At 35.0% G+C, this 24319-nt stretch overlaps 2 protein-coding genes across 2 annotated transcripts; one reads left to right on the top strand and one right to left on the bottom strand.

The window, feature by feature from the left end:
* Positions 1-6885: 6885 nt before the first annotated feature.
* LOC127076877 (E3 ubiquitin-protein ligase UPL5) lies at positions 6886-21716 on the top strand. Its single transcript, XM_051018672.1, has 3 exons — positions 6886-8708; positions 12894-13477; positions 20118-21716. Exons 1-3 carry the CDS (start codon positions 7052-7054, stop codon positions 20379-20381), a joined length of 2505 nt encoding a protein of 834 aa, XP_050874629.1. The 5' UTR covers positions 6886-7051; the 3' UTR covers positions 20382-21716.
* Positions 21248-22820, bottom strand: LOC127076884 (uncharacterized). Its single transcript, XM_051018683.1, has 2 exons — positions 22652-22820; positions 21248-22106 (listed from the first exon to the last, which is right to left on the bottom strand). The coding sequence occupies exons 1-2, from the start codon at positions 22664-22666 to the stop codon at positions 21618-21620; spliced, it is 504 nt and encodes a 167-aa protein (XP_050874640.1). The 5' UTR covers positions 22667-22820; the 3' UTR covers positions 21248-21617.
* Positions 22821-24319: the final 1499 nt, after the last annotated feature.

Here is a 24319-nt window from a genome sequence, read left to right on the forward strand (position 1 = left end):
TTTGATATGAACCACATTAAAGTTTATGAGTAAAGGTCAATACGATGAGCAACTAGGTCATTTATCCTGTACCCAAAGATATTCAGAATGAGTTAATGGAATTCTCCACTCTCATTCCTTCTTTACTACTTAAGACTCATGGGATGTTATTCTCGTCATAACTTTCAAGATGTCGAGAAAGAATCCTTGCTGCTCATTATGATGATGAAGACTTTGTCAATCATTTGATTTGAATAGCACTAAAGTCTATGAACAAAGGCGAATACCTTGAGCAACTGGGTCATTCGTCCCGTACCCAAGGATACCCTAGACAAGGATATGAATGCTCCACTCTCATCGTTCTTTGTTACTTAAGGCTCATGGCATACAACTTGAATCATGATTGATAGGTTGCTGATGAAGGCTTTTGATTGTTGCATTGTTGCTTTGTGAATGGAGACTTTGACAATCATTTGATTTAAATCGGGCTAAAGTCTATGAATAGAGGTGAATACGATGAGCAACAGGGTCATTCGTACCGTACCCAAAGATATTCAGAATGAGTTAATGGAGTTCTCCACTTCCATTCCTTCTCTATTGCTTAAGGCTCATGTCACACTATTTGAATCTTGATTGACAAACTCTTGAAGAAACACCTTTGGTGTGCTTTGCATAGTAGTCCACTGCTTGATCTGTCTGGGATGCCTTGACTGGAAGTCTGAACTTGAGGCCTTGAGATCCACAACATTACATGAACTAGTCTTATCAAGTGATCAAAGGACTTTTGATCACTTGAATAGACTTAAAGATTATACACAATCAAAGGATTTAGTTAATCAAAATCTCTTTTGATCAACTTAATCAAAGATAAATTAATTGGTAATCATGTACAACCTATCTAAAGGTCAATAAATTAATCAGGTGATTTATAAGTCCTTAGCTATGGGATCATACAAAGGTTATGATCAAATTAATCAAATGAATAAAACATCAAATATTCACATGGAAAACAAATGATTAAATGGTCAATTAAATCTAAACCAAAACGCTAATCCAAGGGAACATGAGATTACATGATTTTCCTAAGACATAGGGGCAAAGATGTCAATATACATGGATGTGGATTAATTTCTAAATCAAGGTCTAGTTACAAATTCAATTAAAATCTAACTAAATTCTAACTAAATCCTAATTAATTCTCATCACAAATTCAATTAAAATCCAATTATATTCTAACTTAAATCCTAATTAACATCTAAACAAAACAAGCAAAATTCCACAAATTGATTTCATGTGAAAAATTGTAAAACTAATTATCATGTTAAAAAACAATTAAAGAATCAATTAAAAGAAAAAGAAAAAAAGAAAGAAACATAAGGGTACATGGGCTCCTGTAGGGGTGCAGTGAGGCTAGTGCATGGGCCCAATAAGGGGAGGCCCATGTTTAATGTATATTCATGAACCAGGGGTGCACAAGCAGCAGTTATGCAATATTAGCAAAAAGTGGCCAAAAAACCCAAACCAAATAGCCCACACGGGTCAACTAATTCCAAGAAGATGTGGATAAGGCCAAAAGCTTTAGTGGACCGGTGCAGAGCAAAAAAAAGTCACATGCATGTGGTAATGAATAAATGTAACAAGTGTGTCCACACGGGTATCAATGGCCATAAAGTTTGCGCATATGGTAAAAGCTTTAAGTGAAATAATTCAAATTGTCACTCCCTCCATCAACCTCTATTCACAAACATTACACCCTCCGTCGCGCCGGAAGCTGTCCTCGATGGCGGAGGTTCTCACAAACTGAAATCGACACCATCATCCCAACCAAAATCAAGCCCTAATCACGAATATGGCCATGGATCTTCCCAATTTCTCAAGAATCAAATGGATCGGAGAAAGGCCTCAAAGATCCCTAACTCACCGAATTCAAAATTAAACAAAAATGCGGAGGAATTGAAGCCTCTCAGGTTAGGGCTTAGATTCCCCGGGCCAAACACTTAACGTTGGAAACTTAATCAAGGAGAAAAGGAAGATTCGAGACTAACCCACGAAGCAACGATTTTCTTCGGTCAGAGTCAAATTCGATACAGATACGGATGAAGACGAACCCTGCAGGTAAGCTTCGATTCCCTAGCTCTTTTACTTTGGTTGGCCCTTCTTTTTCTTCTTCCCCCGATATCTAGTCTGTAGGAGTGATATATTTGTTCTCTAAACTGTGAAATCTTCGATTGTGTGTGCAAAGTAGAGATACATAAACCGAGAGGTTCAACTCTTGTTGTTTAAGAGACTCAATGTGAAGCTCTGAGCAACAAAGGAAAAAAGAGAGCTTTGGGGTAAGAGAGAGGATTCTGAGATTGATGTTGAGAGGATTGTGAGAGTGATGCTGAAGATGTGAGTTTTGTGAAAATCTTCGAGAGCGTAACTGAACTGTAATGAGAGCATTTATAGACTCTCTAATTCTGTTACAAACTCACATGAAATTAGGATTAAATGCAAGCAAAATTAGGAAGTTAGTTATATAATTGTTGAGTTAGTTAGTTGGTTGATTCTGTTAATGAACTATGTGTTAATTTGAAATGAATTTGGAGCCAATTTGCAAATGAATTTGAAGCCAGTTTGAAAATGAATTTGTGGTTAATTTGAAAATGAATTTGAAGTTGATTTTAGAGTTAGTTTGGACTGAGCTTGTTGTACTGTGAGTTAGCCATATTCTGACTTAATTGGCCTTGCAGTCATTCTGCAGAATAGCTTCAATGTGTTAAACCAGGCCAGTTTTGAGTCAATTCTGGTGTTGGAATCGAGCTGATTATGCTTTGCCTTGGAAACCTTCTGCAAAAGAGTTTACTTGTTAGCTTCTAACCCAGACTGATCCTGCCATGTGTTATTTGAAAAACTCGATCATTTACTTGTTAGGTTATGTTGATTATGGTGATTGTGGTGTTTAATGATGATGCATGATGCTACTGATGATGAACTCCACGGTCCTGGATTGAAAGGCAAGGTCTGCCAAGGTGAGTTCTTCATGAGGCAAATGGTGTTAATTAATGTACAATGTATCTGCTCACGTGTTGTTGCCATGCTTGCCTCGAATGTGATGGGAGTTGCATGTGCCTCTTGGATTGCTTTGGATTTGAAGACTTTGGTCATGAAAATGTATGGTTGGATGTTGATGTTTTAGGAACTTTAGGTTATACATTAGAATAAGGATGGAAATTTGGCCCATCCCAAATGGGCACCTGCAAAATCACCCACAACGGGTAGGGTAAAAACCCGCAAAAATGGATACGTGCATGGGCTCGGGTAATTACCCATAAAAATAAGCGGGTATGGGCACCTTGGTACCCACCCCACCACATACCCGCACAATATATATTTATGTATTTTAATTTATATTATTATATAAAATTGTATGTCTATCAATTTTAAAAAAGTTTATCAATATTAAACCATTACATATTTAATATAAGTGTTCGTTTAATTCAATAATAAAATTTTGGAAACTTTTTAATTGTTTTAAAAACTTAAAATGATATAATATTTTATAATTGATCTATTTATTTTTAATAGGTATGCGGGTATGAGTACGAGTATGGGTACTTACATATCCATAAGGTACGAATACATGTGCTAACTTTAGTGCCCAAGTGGGTATGGGCTCAAGTACGAGAATTTTTTCAAATCACGTGTATGGGGATGTGTACTCTAGTACCCTACCCAAACCATGCCCATTTCCATCCCTTACATTAGAACCTTAGGTTAGATTTTAGTTCATGTTTTGCTTTTGGATTGTAAATTTGTAAAGCATTGCCATGGAATTATATGTACTTAAATGGAAACTATGTATTGACATGGATTTGTAAATGGAAATATTGAAAATTTATGTAATTATATGGGAAGTTTGAAAGTTGAATGAAATTGTATTGAATTGGAATGTGTTTGATTCTTGAATGGTTGAATTTGAATTGAATGCACCAAAAATGGAAAAAAAATGGGATTAATGGTTATGAACTTGAATCTTGAATGCTTGCTAAATGAAATGTGAATTGAGCCAAATGACATAAGGAATGTACATGATCAATGATACAAAAATCAAATGGACCTATGAATGGATGGTTGACTTTGGTCAACTAGTTGACCAAAGTCAACTGTGGATTTTAATCTAGGGTTTTCTGATGGACTTGAAAATGCACATATATAAACAAGACATGGTTTAACTAACAAAATGATTAATGTTCAAATGTTAAGCAACATGAATGAATCTAATCTAGAACCAAACTTGATGTATGAATGAATCAACCATCTTTGATCATCTGAATCACATGAACGAAATGAATTTAAGATGCATGGGTGAATCGGGAATCAAAGGCCTATAATGCCCTCATGAAACACAAACAAATGGATCAAGAGATCAATGCTTTTGTGCCATCATGAATCATGAATCAATGACCATGAGCCTGTGCATTTGAAAGCACAAATAGACCTAAGTCAATGACCTAGGAAATTTTAAATAGGATGCATATGTAGATTCTTGAACCAAACCTTGAATCAGATGGAATCTCAACCACGTAGGCATGTAGGTTAACTGGATGATTTCCCTGATCAAATGGGGTATTTGATGATGGATGATGCATGATATGATAGTCAAACACCTCCTTCTAATGCATTAGGGTTTCAGACAAACACAAGGTGAAAAGTCTAGCCATAAGGCACATTAGGACCAAAATCTCCCTAATTAGGATTTCATGAGGCATACCCTTTAATCAAGGTCTCTGAATTAGGCATGATGCTCCACAAATAAGTTCTTAATGCATGGATATTCTTTGTGATTATTGTAACCAGTTGATTATAGTTGATTAAGTCCTTATGTATAAGACAAAATCACCTTAACGGATGAACTGAAGTAACTTTGAGTTTCAAGCGAACCAAGATAAAAAATACTTGCGTTTTTATCTCTTTGTTCTTAGTGTTTGTGTGGTGTTCTTGAGTTGGTAGAAAACTTTTGTTTTTAAAACCCAATTCAAACCCCCCTTCTTGTATTTTTCACACCTTCATGATATGTATGACTAAATTCTGAATTGTGCATCATTTATAGTTGATCAATGCCCTTATTGAGATTTTGAACCTAATGATGAATAACATTAAAATCTATCTTTTTCTTTCTTGTGTGATTTCACTCATATCCGTTAGTCTCTAGAACTTGATCTGACTCCTTTTAAAAATATTTGTTTACTTGTGCACACTAATATTATAAATGCAAATTATTTTTTAGCCGCTTAGCCAAAAAAGTCAACCTTAAAAATATCATCACATGTTTGAAACTCCTTAAGCCTATTTATCTCCTTCTTTGTTTGAAACTAATTACAAGTCAAAAAGTGAAAAACCATGTCATTACCCTATTTAAAGGGTTGAAAAAGTCTTATTTAGAGTTGTGTGAGGTTGAATTAATATAGTTGTGATATTTCAAAAGTTGATCGAGAAAAAAATAGAAAGAAAAGGAAAGAAACAAATATAAAAAAAGAAAAGAAAGAAAGAAGAAGATTCATGTTTTTATCGTATTCTTTCAAGAAAAAAAAAGAGACAAAAAAAAAGTAAAGAGGAGAGAAAATGACTGCAAAGAAGTTGCTGAAAAATGAACGAATTATCGTTTAGTTCAACTCCAATAGTCTCCTTCAGTTCTCTTTTGCCCCTTTAAATTTTAGACTAGTACCTCACATGATTTATTTCACCCTCACCTTGACCACGTTACAACCCAAATAAAGTCCCTTTGATCTTTGTGTGCATATATTTTAAATGTGGATGTTAAAGTCTTTTGAAACTTAAGGTTGTGCTAATTTTGATGTTGTACTTTGAGTGTAAACAGTAAAACTAAACACTTGAGAGTTGAGATGATTTTATCTTGTGAAGATCTTGCTGCTTATGATGTGCTATTTCGTAAACTGTCTTCTTGTTTGCTCTGACTATCACAAAAAATTACTCATTAACACTATATTACTTGAAGCTTAGAATAAGGATTTCACTTATCCATTTTATGATCTCGAAAGTCTTTGAAATTGCATGCTTTATTTTTTTCTTTTTTTTTTCTTGTTTTTACTCTGTTTTAATTTTGACTTTAGAATTTTGCTCGAAGTGCAAAAGGATAAGTGTGAGGGAATTTGATACGTATATTTTAATACATCATATTTTACTTTATAATAATAGATTTTTTATGATTTATTATTTTTATTTTCCTGTTTTGAGTGTTTTTCTTAAGTTTAGTTTTTTTTTTAAAATTTGGTTATTTATTTTCTGTACAAACAGTAATTTGACACCTTTCTTGTACATACCATAACTTGAGCTACAATACGAGGTTGACGCATTCTAATGTGTGTTAGAAAACAGAGAGGATAAGTTACATGTTTCGTGTTGAAGTCAAAAGTTGATTCGTAATGCAAAAGTGTCTAATAATTCATTTTATCTCCAAACTTAATAAAATAATTAATTTTAATCAGATTTTTATGTGTTTTGGATCGGTTGCTATTGAGGCTCAATTTTTTATTTTATTATTTAAGTAAATTGACAACTTTGTTTTTATTCATTCAATATTCATAAAATTAAAAGAGTTGTTAGGAATTTTGTGAAAAACTAAGGCCCTATGAATTAATCTATCGGAACCATGTGTCTAGATTGAGGTTTTTTATAATTATTCCTTCCTTTTTTATATCATAAGCAAATATATATATATATATATATATATATATATATATATATATATATTATATATATATATATATATATATATATATATATATATATATATATATATATATATATATATATATATATATTTGAAATTACTAAAGAAAAATATCGAAAATTGAATTTGAAAAAATCAAATCTTTATTATTATTTTTTACATGGAAACTCAAAATTCGGTATCACTGCCCAATTAGACTTGTACAAGACTACACACAATATGTAATATAACAACTCAACAAGTTTTGTTTCATCACTCACTCTGTAACCGTCACCGATAACTTAGCTTCCTTCTCACTCCTCGTTACCTCTGCCCTCACGGCGGTGAGGGTTAACGTCAATGTCATCGCCCTTCAAAACCCTCACCGTCATTGCTTTCCACAAACAGTTCATCGACGATGCCACCGACGACCGCCACCGCAACCGCTCCCCGCAACTCGTAATCAACGACTCCCCACCCTCATCCTCAACGATGCAAAAGAAACCTAAAACGACGTCGTCACGGTTACAATTCTTCGTCCGCATGATGTGGAAATGTGACACCTTAGTGATTCGCGCTTCAAGAGAGGATACAGTGAAAACGCTTCTCTTACAGATTGCGTTCAAGATCAAGGTTCCCTTTGTTTATCTAAGATTAATATATAAAGGAAAACAGCTTCAGATAGAACATAATCTTGGTGAATGCGGCATTGAAAACGATGTGAATCTTCAATTGGTTGGACGTTTGAGGAGTATAGGGTGTCCTGTTGTGTGGAAAGCCACAGAAGAAATTGTTTCGTTGATTCTTCGTCTCTGTAGAAGTGAAGTGGTACCTGATGCTTCCACCAATATTCTTGATCACTTCAAGAAATACATGGATAATTCTGAATATTTTGGTGTTTTTATGTTTATGAAAATTCCTTCATTGTTAGTAAATCTCTTTATGTCCCCTTGGGCATTTAATAAGACTGTTGCTGATTTGTCTATTAAGCAATTTGTGCAAAATAGTCTAGACATGAAGTGCAAAACGTTGCAGGGTTTGTACATTGAAAGTGTCTTGGAGTTTTGTGAATTGCTTAGAGGGGTAGGATGTAAGTCTGATAATCTTTTATATATTTTTTGCCGGGATGGTTTTGCAACTCTGTTGGCTCATGTTGGTGTTCTCTTTAGGAATTCTAAGCGGAGGGTTTTGCTTCAAGGTGTTTTTTACTGTGTTCGTGAGCTTGCAGATGGGTTGCTGAAGTATTTGGATTCAAGTAAGAGCTGTCTGACTTCTGGGGAGATTTCGTGCAGTGATGTTCGGGGTTTTGTGAATTTCTCGACACCTTTGAGGAAGGGAATGGCCGAGCAACAAGGAGAATTTGATAATTGTGGAATTTACTATGCGGAGGATCCCTTGCTTGCAGGATTAGTTGATCAACTTCGTATTGTATTTTTTCAGTTATTGAGCAAATTGGATGAGTGCCTTCAAGTCATGGAGAATTGCTTGGGTAACAAGGAACAAGAAGAAGGGGATAGGGATGCTATCCACAGTGGGCGGTCTCATTATCTTTTCATCTTGAAGGAATTGTATCACATCTCTAAGCTCTATAGCGGTGCAGAAGAGATGTTTTGGGGAGTTTTGCTGCGTCGAAAAAATATGCTATCTTATCTTATTGTTCGGTATGCGGAGAGATCTGATGATCATCGATGGGTTCTCGAGAACATGGGTGTGACCAATTTTGAATCTAGGAGGCATTTGGCGATGATGCTATTCCCTGCCTTAAATGATGAAGTATTGGGATATGAGATGCTTATTGGCAGATCTCAGGTTTTGGCTGAATCTTTGGAGTACATATCAAGAGCTAAGCCTAAATCTCTGGAGGGTGGTATATTTATGGAATTCAAGAATGAGGATGCTACAGGACCGGGTGTACTGAGGGAGTGGTTTGTTTTGGTGTGTCAGGAAATATTTAATCCAAAAAATGCTCTTTATTTGGCATGTCCAAATGATCGAAGGAGATTTTTTCCCAATGCTGGTGAGTTTCCCATAATTTTTCTCTTCTGCTTGCGATGCATTCCGAGTATTTTCGATGGTAATTACATTGTTCTCGTCTTCTTAATGCTGGTGACAATTACATTGTTCTCGTTTTCTTAATGCTGGTGACAATTACATTGTTCTCGTTTTCTTTTGACAATGATATTTCTTGGGATAATAGAATGTTGATGCAGTGCTCAAAGGCTTAAGACTCTTCCTCAAAATAATTACTCATTAAGTTAGGTCCCCTACAGAACAAAATATTAGTTCAAAATGCCAGACTTCAGCTGAAAGGCAGTAAGCTTAGTGGTAGAGTAAACACCCCAATAATTTAGTTGAGGTTAGGTCATTTATTTCTCTATCAGTAAGTAGCAATGGTTCCTCTCGGTTGTAGAGGTGCTTTATTAACTTTCCGTTTTACAAGGGACTTCTCCCTTTGAAATCTCTTTCGTCTCCCTAAATAGAACTTCATATCCAGGCTGCCGTAGGTGATTCAACTCACCAAAACAGGGAGGTGTCCAGATTTGATCAAACTTGACAACCTTGCAACAAAAGGTTAATAGGAATTGATTGATCACCGTAGAAATTATGTCTGAATATTTTTAAGTTGAGTATGTACTATACCGTTTAAAAAATAGACTTTAAAATCCAATGAGTCTGGGTAATGAGCCCACTGTAGTAATTATAAATTATAATTATGTTATTTGAAACACTCTTGAAACAAATGGATAAATATCCATCTGTTCCAGCTTGCAAGTAAGTTCATTGAATTGTTTTGTCGGTAAGTCTTTTGTTAACACATTTGTTAGCTGATGCCTAAAAGGACTGTAGTTGTAGTTATCAGTGTATGCAGGATCGCGAGTCAACTCATGAACTCGTCCGATCCAATGTGCCATTGTCATGCCGGCTGGCTGCGTTTCAGGTAGGACAGCAAGTAACAAAAACGGTAAATTCGCACGAGTTGTGAAGTAAACTCCTTTTGAGTTCGGACCTGTAGCGGTGCTCCTTTTTTAGGCTTTTTTTTATAGAAAAAATCCTAACTTTTAAAAATGAGCCTGGATCGGGACGAGTCATGATTAAAACCCACTTTTAAAATTATTTTAAATAGAAATTCAGAGACACGCTGTACATTATTCCTTTATTTCACGAATTACAACCTCCTCTTCTCCTCTCATGATGCCGTATTATTAATCCTTTATAGTGATTACAACTTTCTCTTAAAAACAGTATATTATCACTCTTTTATTTCCCCATAAATTCTCTTCTTCTACTCTATCACTATTCTTCTCCCTTATTACATTAAAAGCAGAATCGCTTCTTTTTTATTCTAAACAGTACGACTTCTTCCTCAAAAGCAGCCATTCGGCTCTGTTTTGTTTTCCTCCCCTGTTCTTCAAGAGATTTTTTTTTAAGAATTTGAACTTTTGTTTTAATGGATTTTTTAGTTTGAAGTTAGTTTTTATGGTTATGTTTTGATTCTGAATTTATGATTATGATAATGAACTTATGATTTTATGCTTGTGATTGTGTACTTATGAACTTCTATATTTTTGGGCATATTCATGTAATATAGATGCACAATTTTTTTTTCTTCTCCTAATAGGATCTTACGATCCTCGAGTTACGAATTTTCAGTCCTCCACCGATTCTGCGTAGACTCTCGAGATTTTAAACACCGGTAGTTATCACTATCAAACTTCTCTTGAATGAAAAGTTGGTCTATCTTGATGTGTCTTGTTGCGACACGTTGAGCAAAATTATGAACAATATTGATGGTTGATTTATTGTCACAAGACAACTTCATAGGACCTTCACACTTTAACTTTAAATCGTCTAGCACGATTTTCATCCATAGTAACTCAAAATAATCTCGTACCATAACTCTAAATTCCGCCTCAGCGCTTGATTGTGCCCCTACACTTTGCTTCTTACTCGTCCAAGAAACAAGGTTCTCGCATAGGAAGATACGATACCTTGAAGTAAATTTTCTATCACTCACTGAACCTGCATAATTAAAATCAGATTATGCCATAGGGGACTGCTTTAGTGCATATAACTTATAAGGCCTTTCTAAATCGACAAACCTTGTTTACTCCACCCATGAAACAAATCTGGGGGAATCTCCACATACACCTCTTCAACTAAGTCTCATGTAAAAACACATTTTTGACATTGAATTGATGCAATTCCAACTTGAAGTGGGCATCAAGAGATAGTAAAATTCGAACAATGTTCATCTTTGCTATTTCAACAAATGTCTCCACATAATGCGTGCCATATGTATGATTGTATCCTTTTTCGACTAGTCTAGCCTGGTATCAGTCAAGAGTACCATCTCAATTGTGCTTGAATGTATAGATCCTCTTCATCCAACTAGTTTCTTGCCTTTTCCTCTAATCAATCTCCCAAATCTCATTTCTTTCAAATGCTTTCATTTTCGCATCCATAGCTTGAACTCACTTTTTATCTTTCAACGTTTCTTTAACAAATGATGAGATTCTCACCTAGTAAACATCTGCAATAAAATTCTGATAGAAATATGTTTAGAAGAAATAAATTAAGAAATAGGATATTTGGCACATGACTTTGTTTTGCTTTCTCAAGGCAATGGGCAAATCTTTTGGATTAAAATCACTATTATGAGAAACCTAAGAATGAATAATATACAGATCATTTTCAGTACTTGCCACTGAAAAATTGAACTAGGAATATGACTCAAAGCAAACGACGAATCGGGTTCAGAAGCAGGACCAGGAGTATGAATAGAAACAGGTTTCTCATGGAAACGAGGACCAGGACCAGGAGTATGAATAGAAACAGGTTTCTCATGGAAACGAGGACCATTGATTAGAGGGTCCAACTCATATTCAAAGTCATTCACATTCTCCCCCTTAAGATGGGTGAAGTAACACACATTTTCGTGAAAGGCGACTTCTTCAGATGAGAGACAATGGAAAAGCAAAATTTTTTCTTTGCTTGAGAGAAGTGACTTTGACAGTAGTGTGTAAGACGAGAGACTTTTTGTTGTAACAAGCTGATTTGGTTCTTCAAAATAGTAAAGGCCATTCCCCTTCTCTTGCATTTCCAATCTTCCTCCCTGAATCCTTGTCTTGGAATCTGCAATGGTTGTTGTGAAAACTTACACTACAAGATAAATCTTTCGTAAGTTTTTGTATAGAGACTAGGTTTGTAGACAATTTTGGAACATGAAAGACATTTTTTAAGAGAATGGAAGGAGTTATTTGGATGTCTTCAATACCAGCCACTAGCCACTGTTACTAGAGTACCGTAAGCAGTGGAAATTTCCTTATTACTTGGACTATGGTGATATGTGGAGAAGTACTTGGATGAAGGTGTCATATGGTCAGTGGCTCCTGAATCTAAGATCCACATGGAAGTAGAAAGTATATTTGAGACGTGGCTCCTGAATCTAAGATCCACGGGGAAGTAGAAAGTATATTTGAAACATAAACCCAAACGAAATCAGAAGCATACCTGAATAAGGAAAAGTACAAGTACCTGTTGGTTTCTCCAAGATACTAGGGAAAACCTGCATCAAATAATTTTTCTCATTTATTTGATACGCAGACCGTAAGCTATCTAATTCTCCAAACTGATTATTCTGGAATTGAGAATTTCCTTCTTGTGCAGATTGATTTACAATTTCCTCATCCATTGATAGGTAGTTGAAAGAGTAATGGTAATGCAGGTTATGACTTTATACTATTTTTTGATCTAGGATTTATACATATCATAATCTGCAGGATAAATTGTAATGCATGGAGTGAGATAAAAAAGGAAAAAGGAGTATTAAGTGGACTGGTGGTGACTGGTCAGTCCACCAATCAACTCTGGATTGTCTAATACTAATGTATCTTACCGTAAAAACTGAATATTATATATTTTGGTATGAATAATATCCAAGCACTAATTTTTTTTCAGCTTGACTAACAGTCTAAATACAAAATACTACTTATTATAGTAAAAATATATAAAAAGCACATTCTCAACACTTACCATTAGCATTTTGCCACAAAACACGAGTTCCCATTGGTTAGGTTTGGATCGGGAGACATTGTATAACACTAGTATTGGTGTGTTTTTCCGTATATATTTTATCCATAGATATTATTGAAGAGCTTCTGTGCAATCATATTTAGTATATTATTTTTCTACTTGTCTGCAGCATCTAAGGTACATCCTCTGCACCTAAAGTACTTCAGCTTCTCTGGACGTATGATTGCATTAGCTTTGAAGAGTAAGGTGCACGTGGGCATTGTTTTTGATCGCGTGTTTTTCAAGCAATTGGCTGGAAACTATATTACTTTAGAAGATATTCGGGATGCAGATCCTATAATGTATCATAGCTGCAAGCAAATATTGGAGATGAATGTTGATTATATTGATACAGATATATTAGGACTGACATTTTCTATAGAGGTGGAGGAATTAGGACGCAGGAGGGTGATAGAGCTTTGCCCTGATGGCGAAAGCATTGTTGTGGATAGTAAGAATAGGGAGATGTATGTTGATCTTCTTATACAGAATCGTTTTGTGACATCCATATCTGAGCAGGTATCACATTTTGCCGAGGGGTTTGCTGATATTATATCTGGCAAAAGGCTAGAATTCTTTCAATATTTAGACCTTGAAGATCTTGATTGGATGCTGCATGGTAGTGAAAATGCCATTTCCGTTGAAGATTGGAAGGCACATACTAAGTACAATGGCTATAAAGAGATCGATCGACAAATATCTTGGTTTTGGGAGGTATGTAGGGCTGATCTTATGGAATCACATTGTCTTTACCTTTCTTTATCTTCACTTATTTTTATTTTATTTTCCCCATTTCCTTAATTTTTCAAATTCCTTGGCGAGTATAAATTTATTATAATGATTTTCATATTGAGGAACAAACTAAATCAATTTCCCCTTATATGAATATTTTATAGGCAGACTTTATTAGGCAACATGTGTCTGCTACATGATGCTCTCTAAGACTTTTCCTGATTCCCTCTCCTCTAATCTTGATTACTTGTTAAGTTTCCCCATTTTCATGACCAAATTGTGTCTATTTGAAAATAATAATCAAAGAGGTGCAGAGGCATCACTTTGCAGCGCCTAAAAGGAATATATTGTCAAAAACAAAGGTAGAGGGACTACAAAATCCAATTAAATAGATAACACACTGCCTCGTGAAAAACCTTATCAAGAAAACGTATGTGGGATAAAACACGGCGAAGAAAAAGAGTGTTGTGCACGCATAATAAAAACTCTAATAAAATCTGAATTTTGGAAGACCATATTTATTTCTATTAGAAAAAATCGGTAAAAGATGTTATGATTTATTCCTGAGTCTTATGCTGGTTTATATAGTGAAGATATAATTATTATAATTGATTTTCTCCTTAATGGAGAATAAAGAAAAATAAAGGTAATATTAAAGGCAATAATAAAATCAGAAATAATATATTTTCCAACACCCCCTTCAAATTGGTGCATAAATATATATCATGCCCAACTTGTCTATCAAATGTTCAAAAGTAGGTCTTGCCAAACTTTTGGTTAGGATATCCGCAGTTTGCTGACTTGAGTCACGAAGGATAGACATATGATTCCCACATCTAACTTCTCCTTTATGAAGTGTCCATCAATCTCACTTGGTTCTGTCATTTTGAACTGGGTTATGAGCTATGCTAATAGCAGCTTTACTGTCAGAGTACAATTTCAATGGAAGTTCAATTTTCATCTTAAGTTCTTCTAGGACTCTAAGGATCTATAATCCTTCATAAATACCTTGGGACATAGCTCTAAACTCGGCCTCTGCACTACTCCTTGCTACAACTCCTTGTTTCTTGCTCATCCATGTCACAAGATTACCCCAAACATAGGTACAATATCCATAGGTTGATCTTCTATCTGTGACTGAACCTGTCCAATCGGCATCGGTGAAGATAGACACATTTCTTTCACTAGTCTAAAAAAATAATCCTTTTCCAGGATTTCCCTTCAAATATCTCAGTATCCTATAGACTGCCTCAAGATGTTCCTCGAAAGGAGAATGCATAAACTGACTCACTACACTAATTGAGAAAATAATATCAGGTAGGGTGTGTGACAAATAAATCAGTTTCCCAACCAATCTCTGATATCTTCCAGTATCAACAAAGTTTAGCATTAGGATCCATAGGGGTATCTGCAGGACGACATCCACTCATTCCTATTTCTTTCAACAAGTCTAAAATGTATTTCTGCTGTGAAACCACAATATCATTCTTTGACCGAGCAACCTCCATACCCAGAAAATATCTCATGAATCTCAGATCCTTGATTTCAAAGTCTCCTGCCAATTTCTTTTTTACTCTTGTCATTTCCACTGTATCGTCTCCAGTAAGGACAATATCATCAACATAAACAATCAGGACAACAACTTTCCCATCGTGGGAGAACTTTGTGAACAAGGTGTGGCCAACCTGTCCTTGGATGTACCCTTGTTTCTAAATGGACTGAGTGAATTTTTCAAACCAAGCTCTAGGGGACTACTTTAATCCATACAAAGACTTATTTAGTTTGCACACATTTGATCCAAATTTGTTTTCAAAGTCAGGAGGAACGTCCATATATATTTCTTCTTCTAGATCGTCATTAAGAAAGACATTCTTAACATCTAACTGAAGCAAAGGCCAATCCATGTTAGCAGCAAGAGACAAAAGAATTCTGACAATGTTCAATTTTGCAACTGGAGCAAATGTCTCTGAGTAATCTATACCATAGGCCTGAGTAAAGCATATAGCCACCAAGCGAGCCTTGTACCTTTCAATTGACCCATCTGATTTATACTTCACAGTAAACACCCATTTGCATCCAACTGTCTTCTTGCCATCTGGTAGTGACGTAACACTCCAAATTTTGTTCTTTTTAAGAGCTTTCATCTCCTGAAGTACAACTTACCCCACTTTGGAATTTCTAGAGCAACCTGTACATTTTTTGGAATTTCTACATTAGACAATTTTGAGGTGAAGACTGACATAGATGAAGACAAATTTGAATATGATATAAAATTGGACATGGGATGTTTAGTGCAAGATCTGACAAGTTTTCTAATGGTAACAGGATCATCTATATCAGGATACAAAATACGACTCTCAGAAACAGAGATAGACTTACCTTTCCTTTTGTTAGGTAGTTGTTCATTTTTCGGTTCAGATTCCTGACAGTGTTGAGATGTGGAGCGGTCCTTTCCTTTATGGTGCCTTTTCACAAAAAACCTTTCATTTCCAAGTCCTGTTTCCTTATTCAAATTTGTTTTCTTGAAGTGACTCACTATTTTGTGGTATTTCAATTAGATTATCATTATCATCGTTTTTAGGATTCTCATTGTTTTCTATAAGAGAAAATGTAGGCTCGGATTCACAAGGTTCCTTACTCATAACAGGAGTAGGATCGGATAAAGAATCATGGTCATTTTTTGTTGGTGCAGGTGTAAAAGTCTCAAAATTTTGTGATCCTGCAAAAGATAAGTTATTTAAAAAATTCATGTCCTCAATTTTGTGATACAATCCCATTTTTTAGAAAAAAATCATCCAGGATAGTGTTAAAATATTCTTTGCCATTGTCACTTCTAAAGACTTGGATATTTGTTTGAAATTGGTTCTTCACCATTGAAAAAAAATTCTTTACGGCTTGACAAATATCTGATTTCCCCTTTAACAAGTACATCCATCATACTCTTGTATGGTCATCTATAACTGTGATAAACCATTTTTTAAGAGAGTGTACTTGTACGGTTAGGGCCCCAAACATCACTTTGAATAATAGAAAAAGGTTTTGATGGTATATAAGACTGTATTGAAAACTTAGAATGAGCATGCTTTTTGCAAACTCACATGCTTCACATTTAAACGAAGAAAAGTTCTTATTGTGAAATATCTTAGGAAACAAGTGTTTTAAGTAACGAAAACTATAATGATGCTTTGCCATACTATAATGTTGTCATCTTTATTATTCAAAACAGAAAAAGACTCAAAGCAGGAACTTATTGTTTTTTAAGGTAGTTGTGATGCAGATCCAATGTCAAGGTAGTAGAGTCCTCCACTCTCCTTAGCATTGCCAATCATCTTCCCCGAGTTCAAATCCTGAAAGACACAGTGAGATCGGAAAAAATTAGTTTGAAAATTTATATCTTGAGCTAATTTACTGACGGACATTAAATTACAAGATAAATTTGGAACATGAAGGACATTTTTAAGAGTTAACATTGGAGACAACACAACTGACCCTTTACCTGCAATGGTTGAAAAAGAGCCATCTGCGATTTTTATTTTTTGATTACCTGCACATGGACTATATGATGAGAACAAAGTAGATTCACCTGTCATGTGATCCGAGGCACCTGAATCTACTATCCAAGTATGACTGAGACTGGCACTAAGAAGTGTAGAATTACCTTTTGTTACTATAGAGTAAGAAGGGGTTCGAGACTCGAGGAGTTTGTACAGTCTGTCTAATTGCTCCATAGTGAGTGGAAATTGTCATGTGACCGAAGACATCTGAATCTATTATCCAAGTATGACTGAGACTGACAATAAGAAATGCAAAATTACCTTTTGTTGCTATAGAGCAGAAGGAGTTCGAGACTCGAGGAGTTTGTACCGTCTGTCTAGTTGCTCCGTAGTGAGTGGAAACTGTGACGGAGGGGGTTGCTTCCCTTGATCAGAATTACTAGCCTGAAATGCACGATCAATTTTCTTTTTCCAGTTAGGAGGTTTGCCTTTGAGCTTCCAACAAGTTTCACGTGTTTGCCTTTGAGCTTCCAACAAGTTTCACGTGTATGCCATTCGCGCTTGCAGTGATCACACCAAAGAACTTTGTCTGACCTTCTTCCCTCGTCAAGGTTCCTAGTAGCCAGTGAGCCTTCAGATTCAGAGCTTCGTGGTGTCTTGCCCGTCATAATTCCTTGTCGTGACTCCTCCCTTCTTATTTCTGCAAAAGTTTCACGAAGAGTTGACAATGGTATTTTTCTTAAAACTCTACCTCTTACCTCATCAAGGTCTTTATTGAGCCCAGAGAGAAACATGAATACACGATCATTTTCTTGCCTCTTGAGAAACAAAACACTGTCTTCTGTACACCTCCAATTGTCATCATAACAGAGATCTAACTCTTGCCACAGTGTCAACAATTCATTGTAATAAGCAGTTACACTCCTGTCACCTTGTTTCGCATGCCATAACTTTGATTTTAAACCAAAAATTTGAGAGGAGTTTTAAATATCAGAGTATGTTTCCTTAACAACATCCCACATATCCTTTGCGGAAGGTAAAAACATGTAAGGCTTACCTATTCCAGTTTCCGTAGAGCTTACCAACCACGCAATAATCAATGAGTTTTCCAACTTCCGTTGTTTGTAACGAGGGTTTCCTGTTGCCGGTTCAGCTACTGCTCTTGTTAAGAAATCAAGTTTCCCTTTACTATCCAATACCAACCGAACGGTTTGAGCCTATTCATTATAGTTATTCCCATTCATTTTAGGGATATTGACCTTGAGGGTGTATGAGGAACCCTATTGATCGTTACCGCCTATGTTGGAATAACTGTCATCAAAAACAATGTTGTTCCTGTTTCCATTGTTGCCGTCATTACTGCCATTGTTTATGACCACCGACTCAGGTTGCGGTTGTTCGCCATGGTTGGATCAGGTGTAGGCCTGTGATGGGGAAGACCACCCGTTGTTGTTATTCGCCACTAAACGGGTATGTGAATCGGGTCGGGTAAGAAGCTTTACGGTAACCCCTAATCCAGTGCTCTTGATACCATATTGGAAAAAATAGGTAAAAGCTGTTATGATTTATTCCTCAGCCTTAGGCTGGTTTATATAGTGAAGATATAATTATTACAATTGATTTTCTCCTTAATGAAGAATAAAGAAAAATAAAGGTAGTATTAAAGGCAATAATACAACCGGAAATAATATATTTTCCAACGATTTCTAGTAAAATCATCCCTAATACAAGTAGGTTAAGGAGTCCACCGAACAAAACTTTACTACTGAAACCTGCATTAGCAAGACTACACAAGCAATCTTTTCTGTAAAGACATGAGACAGTTTGAAGCGAAAACTCTGATTAAGTTGAGACAGTTCGACCAACGATTTTGAAACGTTTAAGGCACAATTTCAAGATTAGAAAAAACATGAAACCCCATCATAGATAGGGCTGTTCATGGTACAGTTCACTGAGAAAACCGAACGGAACCAAACCATAGTAAAAGTTCACTCGAACCGGGCCTAATCGTTTCAGTTTACTCAGATCCAAACCGAACGGAAATTATTGGTTTGGTATACCGTTTCTAAATTCCGAACCGTTAGAAGACAATTTTTTCCAAACCGAACCATTTAATAAAGAACCAAAGAACCGAACCGTTTAACTATTTTTCAAATTTAAAAAAAATAAATTTAAAACTTGTTTTTAGTATTTTTTATTTATTTTCAGTTTGGGTTCTGTTCGGTTTCAGTTTCGGTTCGGTTTATTTGTCATATGATTCGGTTCTAGAACTGTTTGTACAATATTGTTCGATTTACTAACCAAACATAACATTTCGGTTATTTTAACTTCAGTTTGATACGTTTCGGCGGTTCGGTTCAGTTCATAGTTTCTTTTGAACAGTCCTAATCATAGAATCACATTCAAGCCATAAATTACACCAATCCTTAGCATGAACCATTTCTCCCGCTAACACGGCAACAGTCAATTCCAGCGTTTATTGGATTAGTGATACATTGAGAAGAAAAACCTAGAAAAAAGAACCCTTGTAATCTCTGAAGATTCCAGCACAAGTAGATATGTAAGAGTCTCTAGAAGTATCATCAGTGTTACGCTTAACCACTTTTGAAATCTACTTATCTCCTTACCTGGTCACCTGTCATGCTTGAGTTCTAACCTGTGCTCATTTAAATTATTCCTTTTTTCCTAACCCTGTTAGGTTCAACTTTTGATTTGCTACATTTTGTATAAATGTCTCCCTTCAGTTCTTGTATGCCTCCAAATGGTAACATGTTTTTTACTGCTGCACGAAATCATGATTTTGATACTTGGTTTATAATAACAACCAATTCTTTTTCAAATGAGTGTGGCTGGATAGATGGATCAAATGACACTAATACATGCCATAGTGCAGCCATATTTCTGTGCAGAATCTTGTTAATATCAATTTATAACATGCAATTTATGTTATAGTTTTTCATGAGTTCAATTTATGTTCACAGGCAATAAATCTGCACAGTAAGTTCTCATGACTTTTTTATATCATTATTATTACTAAAAAAAATAGTTTAAGTTATTATTTAACTAAAAGCAAGCTACTCAGTGTTTAATGTTTTAATATTATATTCTATCAAAAATTAACTTGGCAGATTGTTGGGAGAATGTCGGCGGAGCAAAAGAAGGTTCTTCTGTTCTTTTGGACATCTGTGAAATATTTACCAGTTGAAGGTTTCCGTGGTTTGGCTTCCCGTCTATTTATTTGCAAATTGAACGAACCTGAAAATCACTTGCCCACATCTCACACATGTTTTTACGAGCTGTGCTTTCCTCCGTATTCTTCTATAACTATCATGCAAGATCGCCTTGGAATCATCACTCAAGAACACATGAGCTGCAGTTTCGGTACTCCGTGATGGTGAATAGATAAGTGGTTTTGAATCTTGATTTCACTTAGAAATAACATTACTCACCTTTGTATAAAATTAGGATAGGATTATTCCTTTTTCCCCCTCTTGAAATGATAGTCTAGAAGGCTTTTTGTTCTGCTTCTCAAATCAATTCTGGGTGGCATTGTCCTTGATCTTCTGTGCAGTGTTTATATGAGGGGGGTCAAGAGTCAAGAAAACAGGATTGAAGGAAATAAGTTTTGGTGTTTGGTTATGTTAGTATATAGCTATGGGTTAGCCATGCTATGACATTTAAGTTAGAATAGTCATGCTCCAAGAGCAACTCTTGCCATTATTAAGAATTAACATTTCTTTAAGTCCTACAATTAATTTATCATTCTTTTTAGTTCTGGTGACTGCATCCTCGTTCTATTTCTGTTTCGAATAATTTATCTTTTATTTAATATCATAATCTTCATGAAATATATATTTTTTATAATGTGAAGGAAGCAATGCAATTCCTTTTTACTCTGAAGATTTATGGAGTGATATTAACTTATGACAGGCTCACTCTTTTAAATCTGAAGTATGTCTGGTTAGTTATTTTGTTAGCATATCTCTCTCTCCGTTTCAAGCTTCAATGTTTTGAATCTTGAGGTTGCAATGGAGAAAATCAATGTTATATAGAACTTTTAACTTATAAATATATTTCTATTTAAAAAACGCTACACCACTTACACTTAGTTAGTAGTGTATTGTTAATACTAACCCATTTTTTCCCTTCGTTCCAACTCTAATGATTTTTAGAACCGCAGCAGTATGGAGAACAAATTCTTAGGAAGACTTTGTTAAGAAACATAAGATGATAAATTGTTGGGACAAAGACAAGAATATAAAATAAATATTATTTATTCAAATCTAGAGAGAAACACAGTAACACACCATGACAAACCTTCTTAAGAACTATAGCCCCTTATCACTTCAATACACAACTCATGGAATAGAGTTTCACATGTCCACCACCACTCAGCATGTATATATATGCTGATGTGGAGCCAAGTGCCATATAAATAACCATATCCAAAAGCCATACCATAATAACAATAATAAACTTTAATATAGGAAAGGAAACTAAAGAAATAATTAATAGAAAAGCTTTTCAACCTTGATGACATGCAAAATGGTAGACCCGATCCCAACATCTAGAACCATTAATTTAAACTTCCGTTTTTTACCAGTTCCAGTCACACCCATTCCATTGGTTTAAGCTTCAGGATTCTCAACTGGAACTTCCTCTGCTGCTGGAGCTTCCACTGATTCAACTGTTTTGTTCTCAATCACATCCTCTGCAGTTGCTGGTGGTGGTGGTGCTGACTCATTTTCAGTAGTTGCTATTGGCTCCTCCACTACTGCTTCCGCCTCTTCCTTCACTTCTTCAACCGATTCCTCAGTTTCTTTAGGTGCTTCTAAGTTCTCTTCCTTTGCTTCCTCTGTTACCACTTCCTTGTTCTCAACTTCAAGTGGATCTTGGGTTTCGGGAGCATCTACAGCTTCTCCTGCTGCAGTTGTTTCTGTTGGTTTTTCGGTTGTTTCTTCTGTTGGTACTTCGGTGGCAGGAACTTCGGATTCTGGTTGTGCCGCAGCAGGGACTTCAGTGGCTGGTTGCTGTTCTTGAATTGTTTCCTCTGTCTTGATTATCTCGGGTGTTGTTTCATTTTCTTGCACTGTTGTTGGTGGTGCTTGGTGTGCAACCTGCAAATAATTACCATCTTCATTTAGCAAAATCTTGTAGTCTAGTATACACAAATCAAACATCAAATAAAAAAAAACTATATATTATCTAATGTGTTACAAAAATAGTGTTAATTAGTATGACATTATAATATACTTAAACTTTAAAGAAGTGGAAGAGTTAATCTGTTTTGCGGATCTGAACACACTACAAAGTAGACTGCTTAATTACAGAAAAAACTTAAGATTTTGTACAAATAGAAGACTTGAGTATTAAACTGTTAAAGATCTTTGCTTTGGGTACAAGAATAAAAAGGTTTACATAAGATGCTTAGCAGTATATTATATTATTTAGTATTATATAGTATATGTTTGATCTATGATATTGCCTTGTGTGCAACTATGATCTATTATTGATCAATTAACTTAATTTATGATGAAATATATATGCAGTGATTGCAAGAGTAAATAGTTGTAGAGTAGTATTTTAGTAAGCTTCGATTTTCATTGCGTGATACATTAAAATTATAGATGTCACAAAGTAGCTGTGTATTGAGTTATTTTACCTCAACACTGGCCATTTGGAAAGGTGAGAGGGATTGAAAAAAAAGCTGAAGGGTGTGTGAATGAAGAGGGAAGGAAAAGAGAAATTAAGAGTGGTAGTGAGTGAGATGAGGAAGTGATCGAAGTTAGGGTGATATATATAGTTGCATAAAGTGATGAATAGTAGTGGTAGAAATGTACATGTGTAGTGTGGTGTGTGAGTGATCACCTGTAAGAATCTTTTTCAACCAGATTGATCATGCCACTGACATCAATTAAAAGACATCAATATGTCTAGTTGTCAATGTTTTTTTCCTTTTGTTTATTTATCCCGACAAATAAAAAATGCTTTTAATTATTTTTGATGCATGAATATATTGAAATGAAGTCCTTATAAAAAATGTATTTCTTTGTATATATAATTTGGTAGTATGTAACTGAAAATATAATTGGTCATTCATCATTATTGCTATAATTTAGATGAATTTAATTGACATATATTGACAATAGCTTCAAACCAAATTAATATTATATATTAGTTTAAGTATTATCTTTGCTTAAAAAATATTATGTATTGACGAGCTGACATGTAATTATTTTAATAATATTATATCATTCAATGTGTTTGTTGAAAAGAACAGATTTTTCAGAACAATTAATAAGTAGTAATTCACTAGTTCGACGATTAACTTATTGTCTTGACTAAACCGATAATATATTGATCCAAGTTTAACAATTTTGCAATATCAAAGTTAGTAGAGTAGTATCTAACATTTATTACTTATATTACTTTCAATATGTTTATATATTTTTGTCTTAAACATCAAAATTGTGTTTACAGCCCCCACCATTGTCACTTTTTATAGAAGGGGAAACTCTTTCTTGTTGAGTAGGGTTTCAATTTGTTGTTTGAGGGCGAAGTTTCTTTGTGTTTATAGTAACACCTTAAAATATGTGTACTACACACTATATTAGAGTCCACTCTTCCTTTCCCGGACCATACTATAAAGTTAGCCAACTAGACACCCACATGCAGCATAAATAATAATTAAAAAAATTAAATAACAATAAATTAAATAAACAAATTGGGTGCGAAAGTTCAATAAATTCTATTTTATGTACAAGAACACAGATGTGGTGTGAAAAGCGTACATAAATTTAGATCATTAATTATAGTAATTTTTCTAATGTTAGTATATTGATTGAATGTGGCTATACTACTAGTAATTTGATCTTTTAATATTGGTTTGTAATTTAGTTTTAGTAAGCTAAATTTGAAATGACATTGAAGAGATTGAAAAGGCAAGAAAGAAAGTAGGCCGGTGCTTAGTGAGGGACCCATGATGATTATTACAGTCCAAAATGCAAAGGAAAAAATGGACCCACTTGAGAAGAAAATAGGAAAGAAAAAACAAGAAAGAAAAAGAAGTTATTGCGTGGATAACTTTTTGTTCCTTGAATTGATCTATCTGTGTTATTTTTTATGCATAGCATTGGGAACCTATCTTTTTATAAAAGATGAAAAATCCAGGTGGCCCCACATGGCTATGCTTTCCACATAGTACACTCGTGACATGGGCCCTTTAACAGCCGTTCAATGCGCCATGTCAGACCATTATCATATTTCAGAATACCGTTTTTTTTATGAGTTTAAATATTACACAGACATCTAAATTATAATAGTTTACACT

This window comes from Lathyrus oleraceus, chromosome 1 (assembly GCF_024323335.1).
Source record: "Lathyrus oleraceus cultivar Zhongwan6 chromosome 1, CAAS_Psat_ZW6_1.0, whole genome shotgun sequence".
In the NCBI taxonomy this organism is placed as follows: domain Eukaryota; kingdom Viridiplantae; phylum Streptophyta; class Magnoliopsida; order Fabales; family Fabaceae; genus Lathyrus; species Lathyrus oleraceus.

Bases quoted from the DNA above. Each gene is read 5' to 3' on its own strand.
- LOC127076877 (XM_051018672.1), top strand. From the start codon at position 7,052: ATGTCATCGCCCTTCAAAACCCTCACCGTCATTGCTTTCCACAAACAG. The intron at 8,709-12,893 runs GTGAGTTTCCCA...ACTTGTCTGCAG, and splicing joins GAGATTTTTTCCCAATGCTG to CATCTAAGGTACATCCTCTG. The intron at 13,478-20,117 runs GTATGTAGGGCT...TTAACTTGGCAG, and splicing joins AAATATCTTGGTTTTGGGAG to ATTGTTGGGAGAATGTCGGC.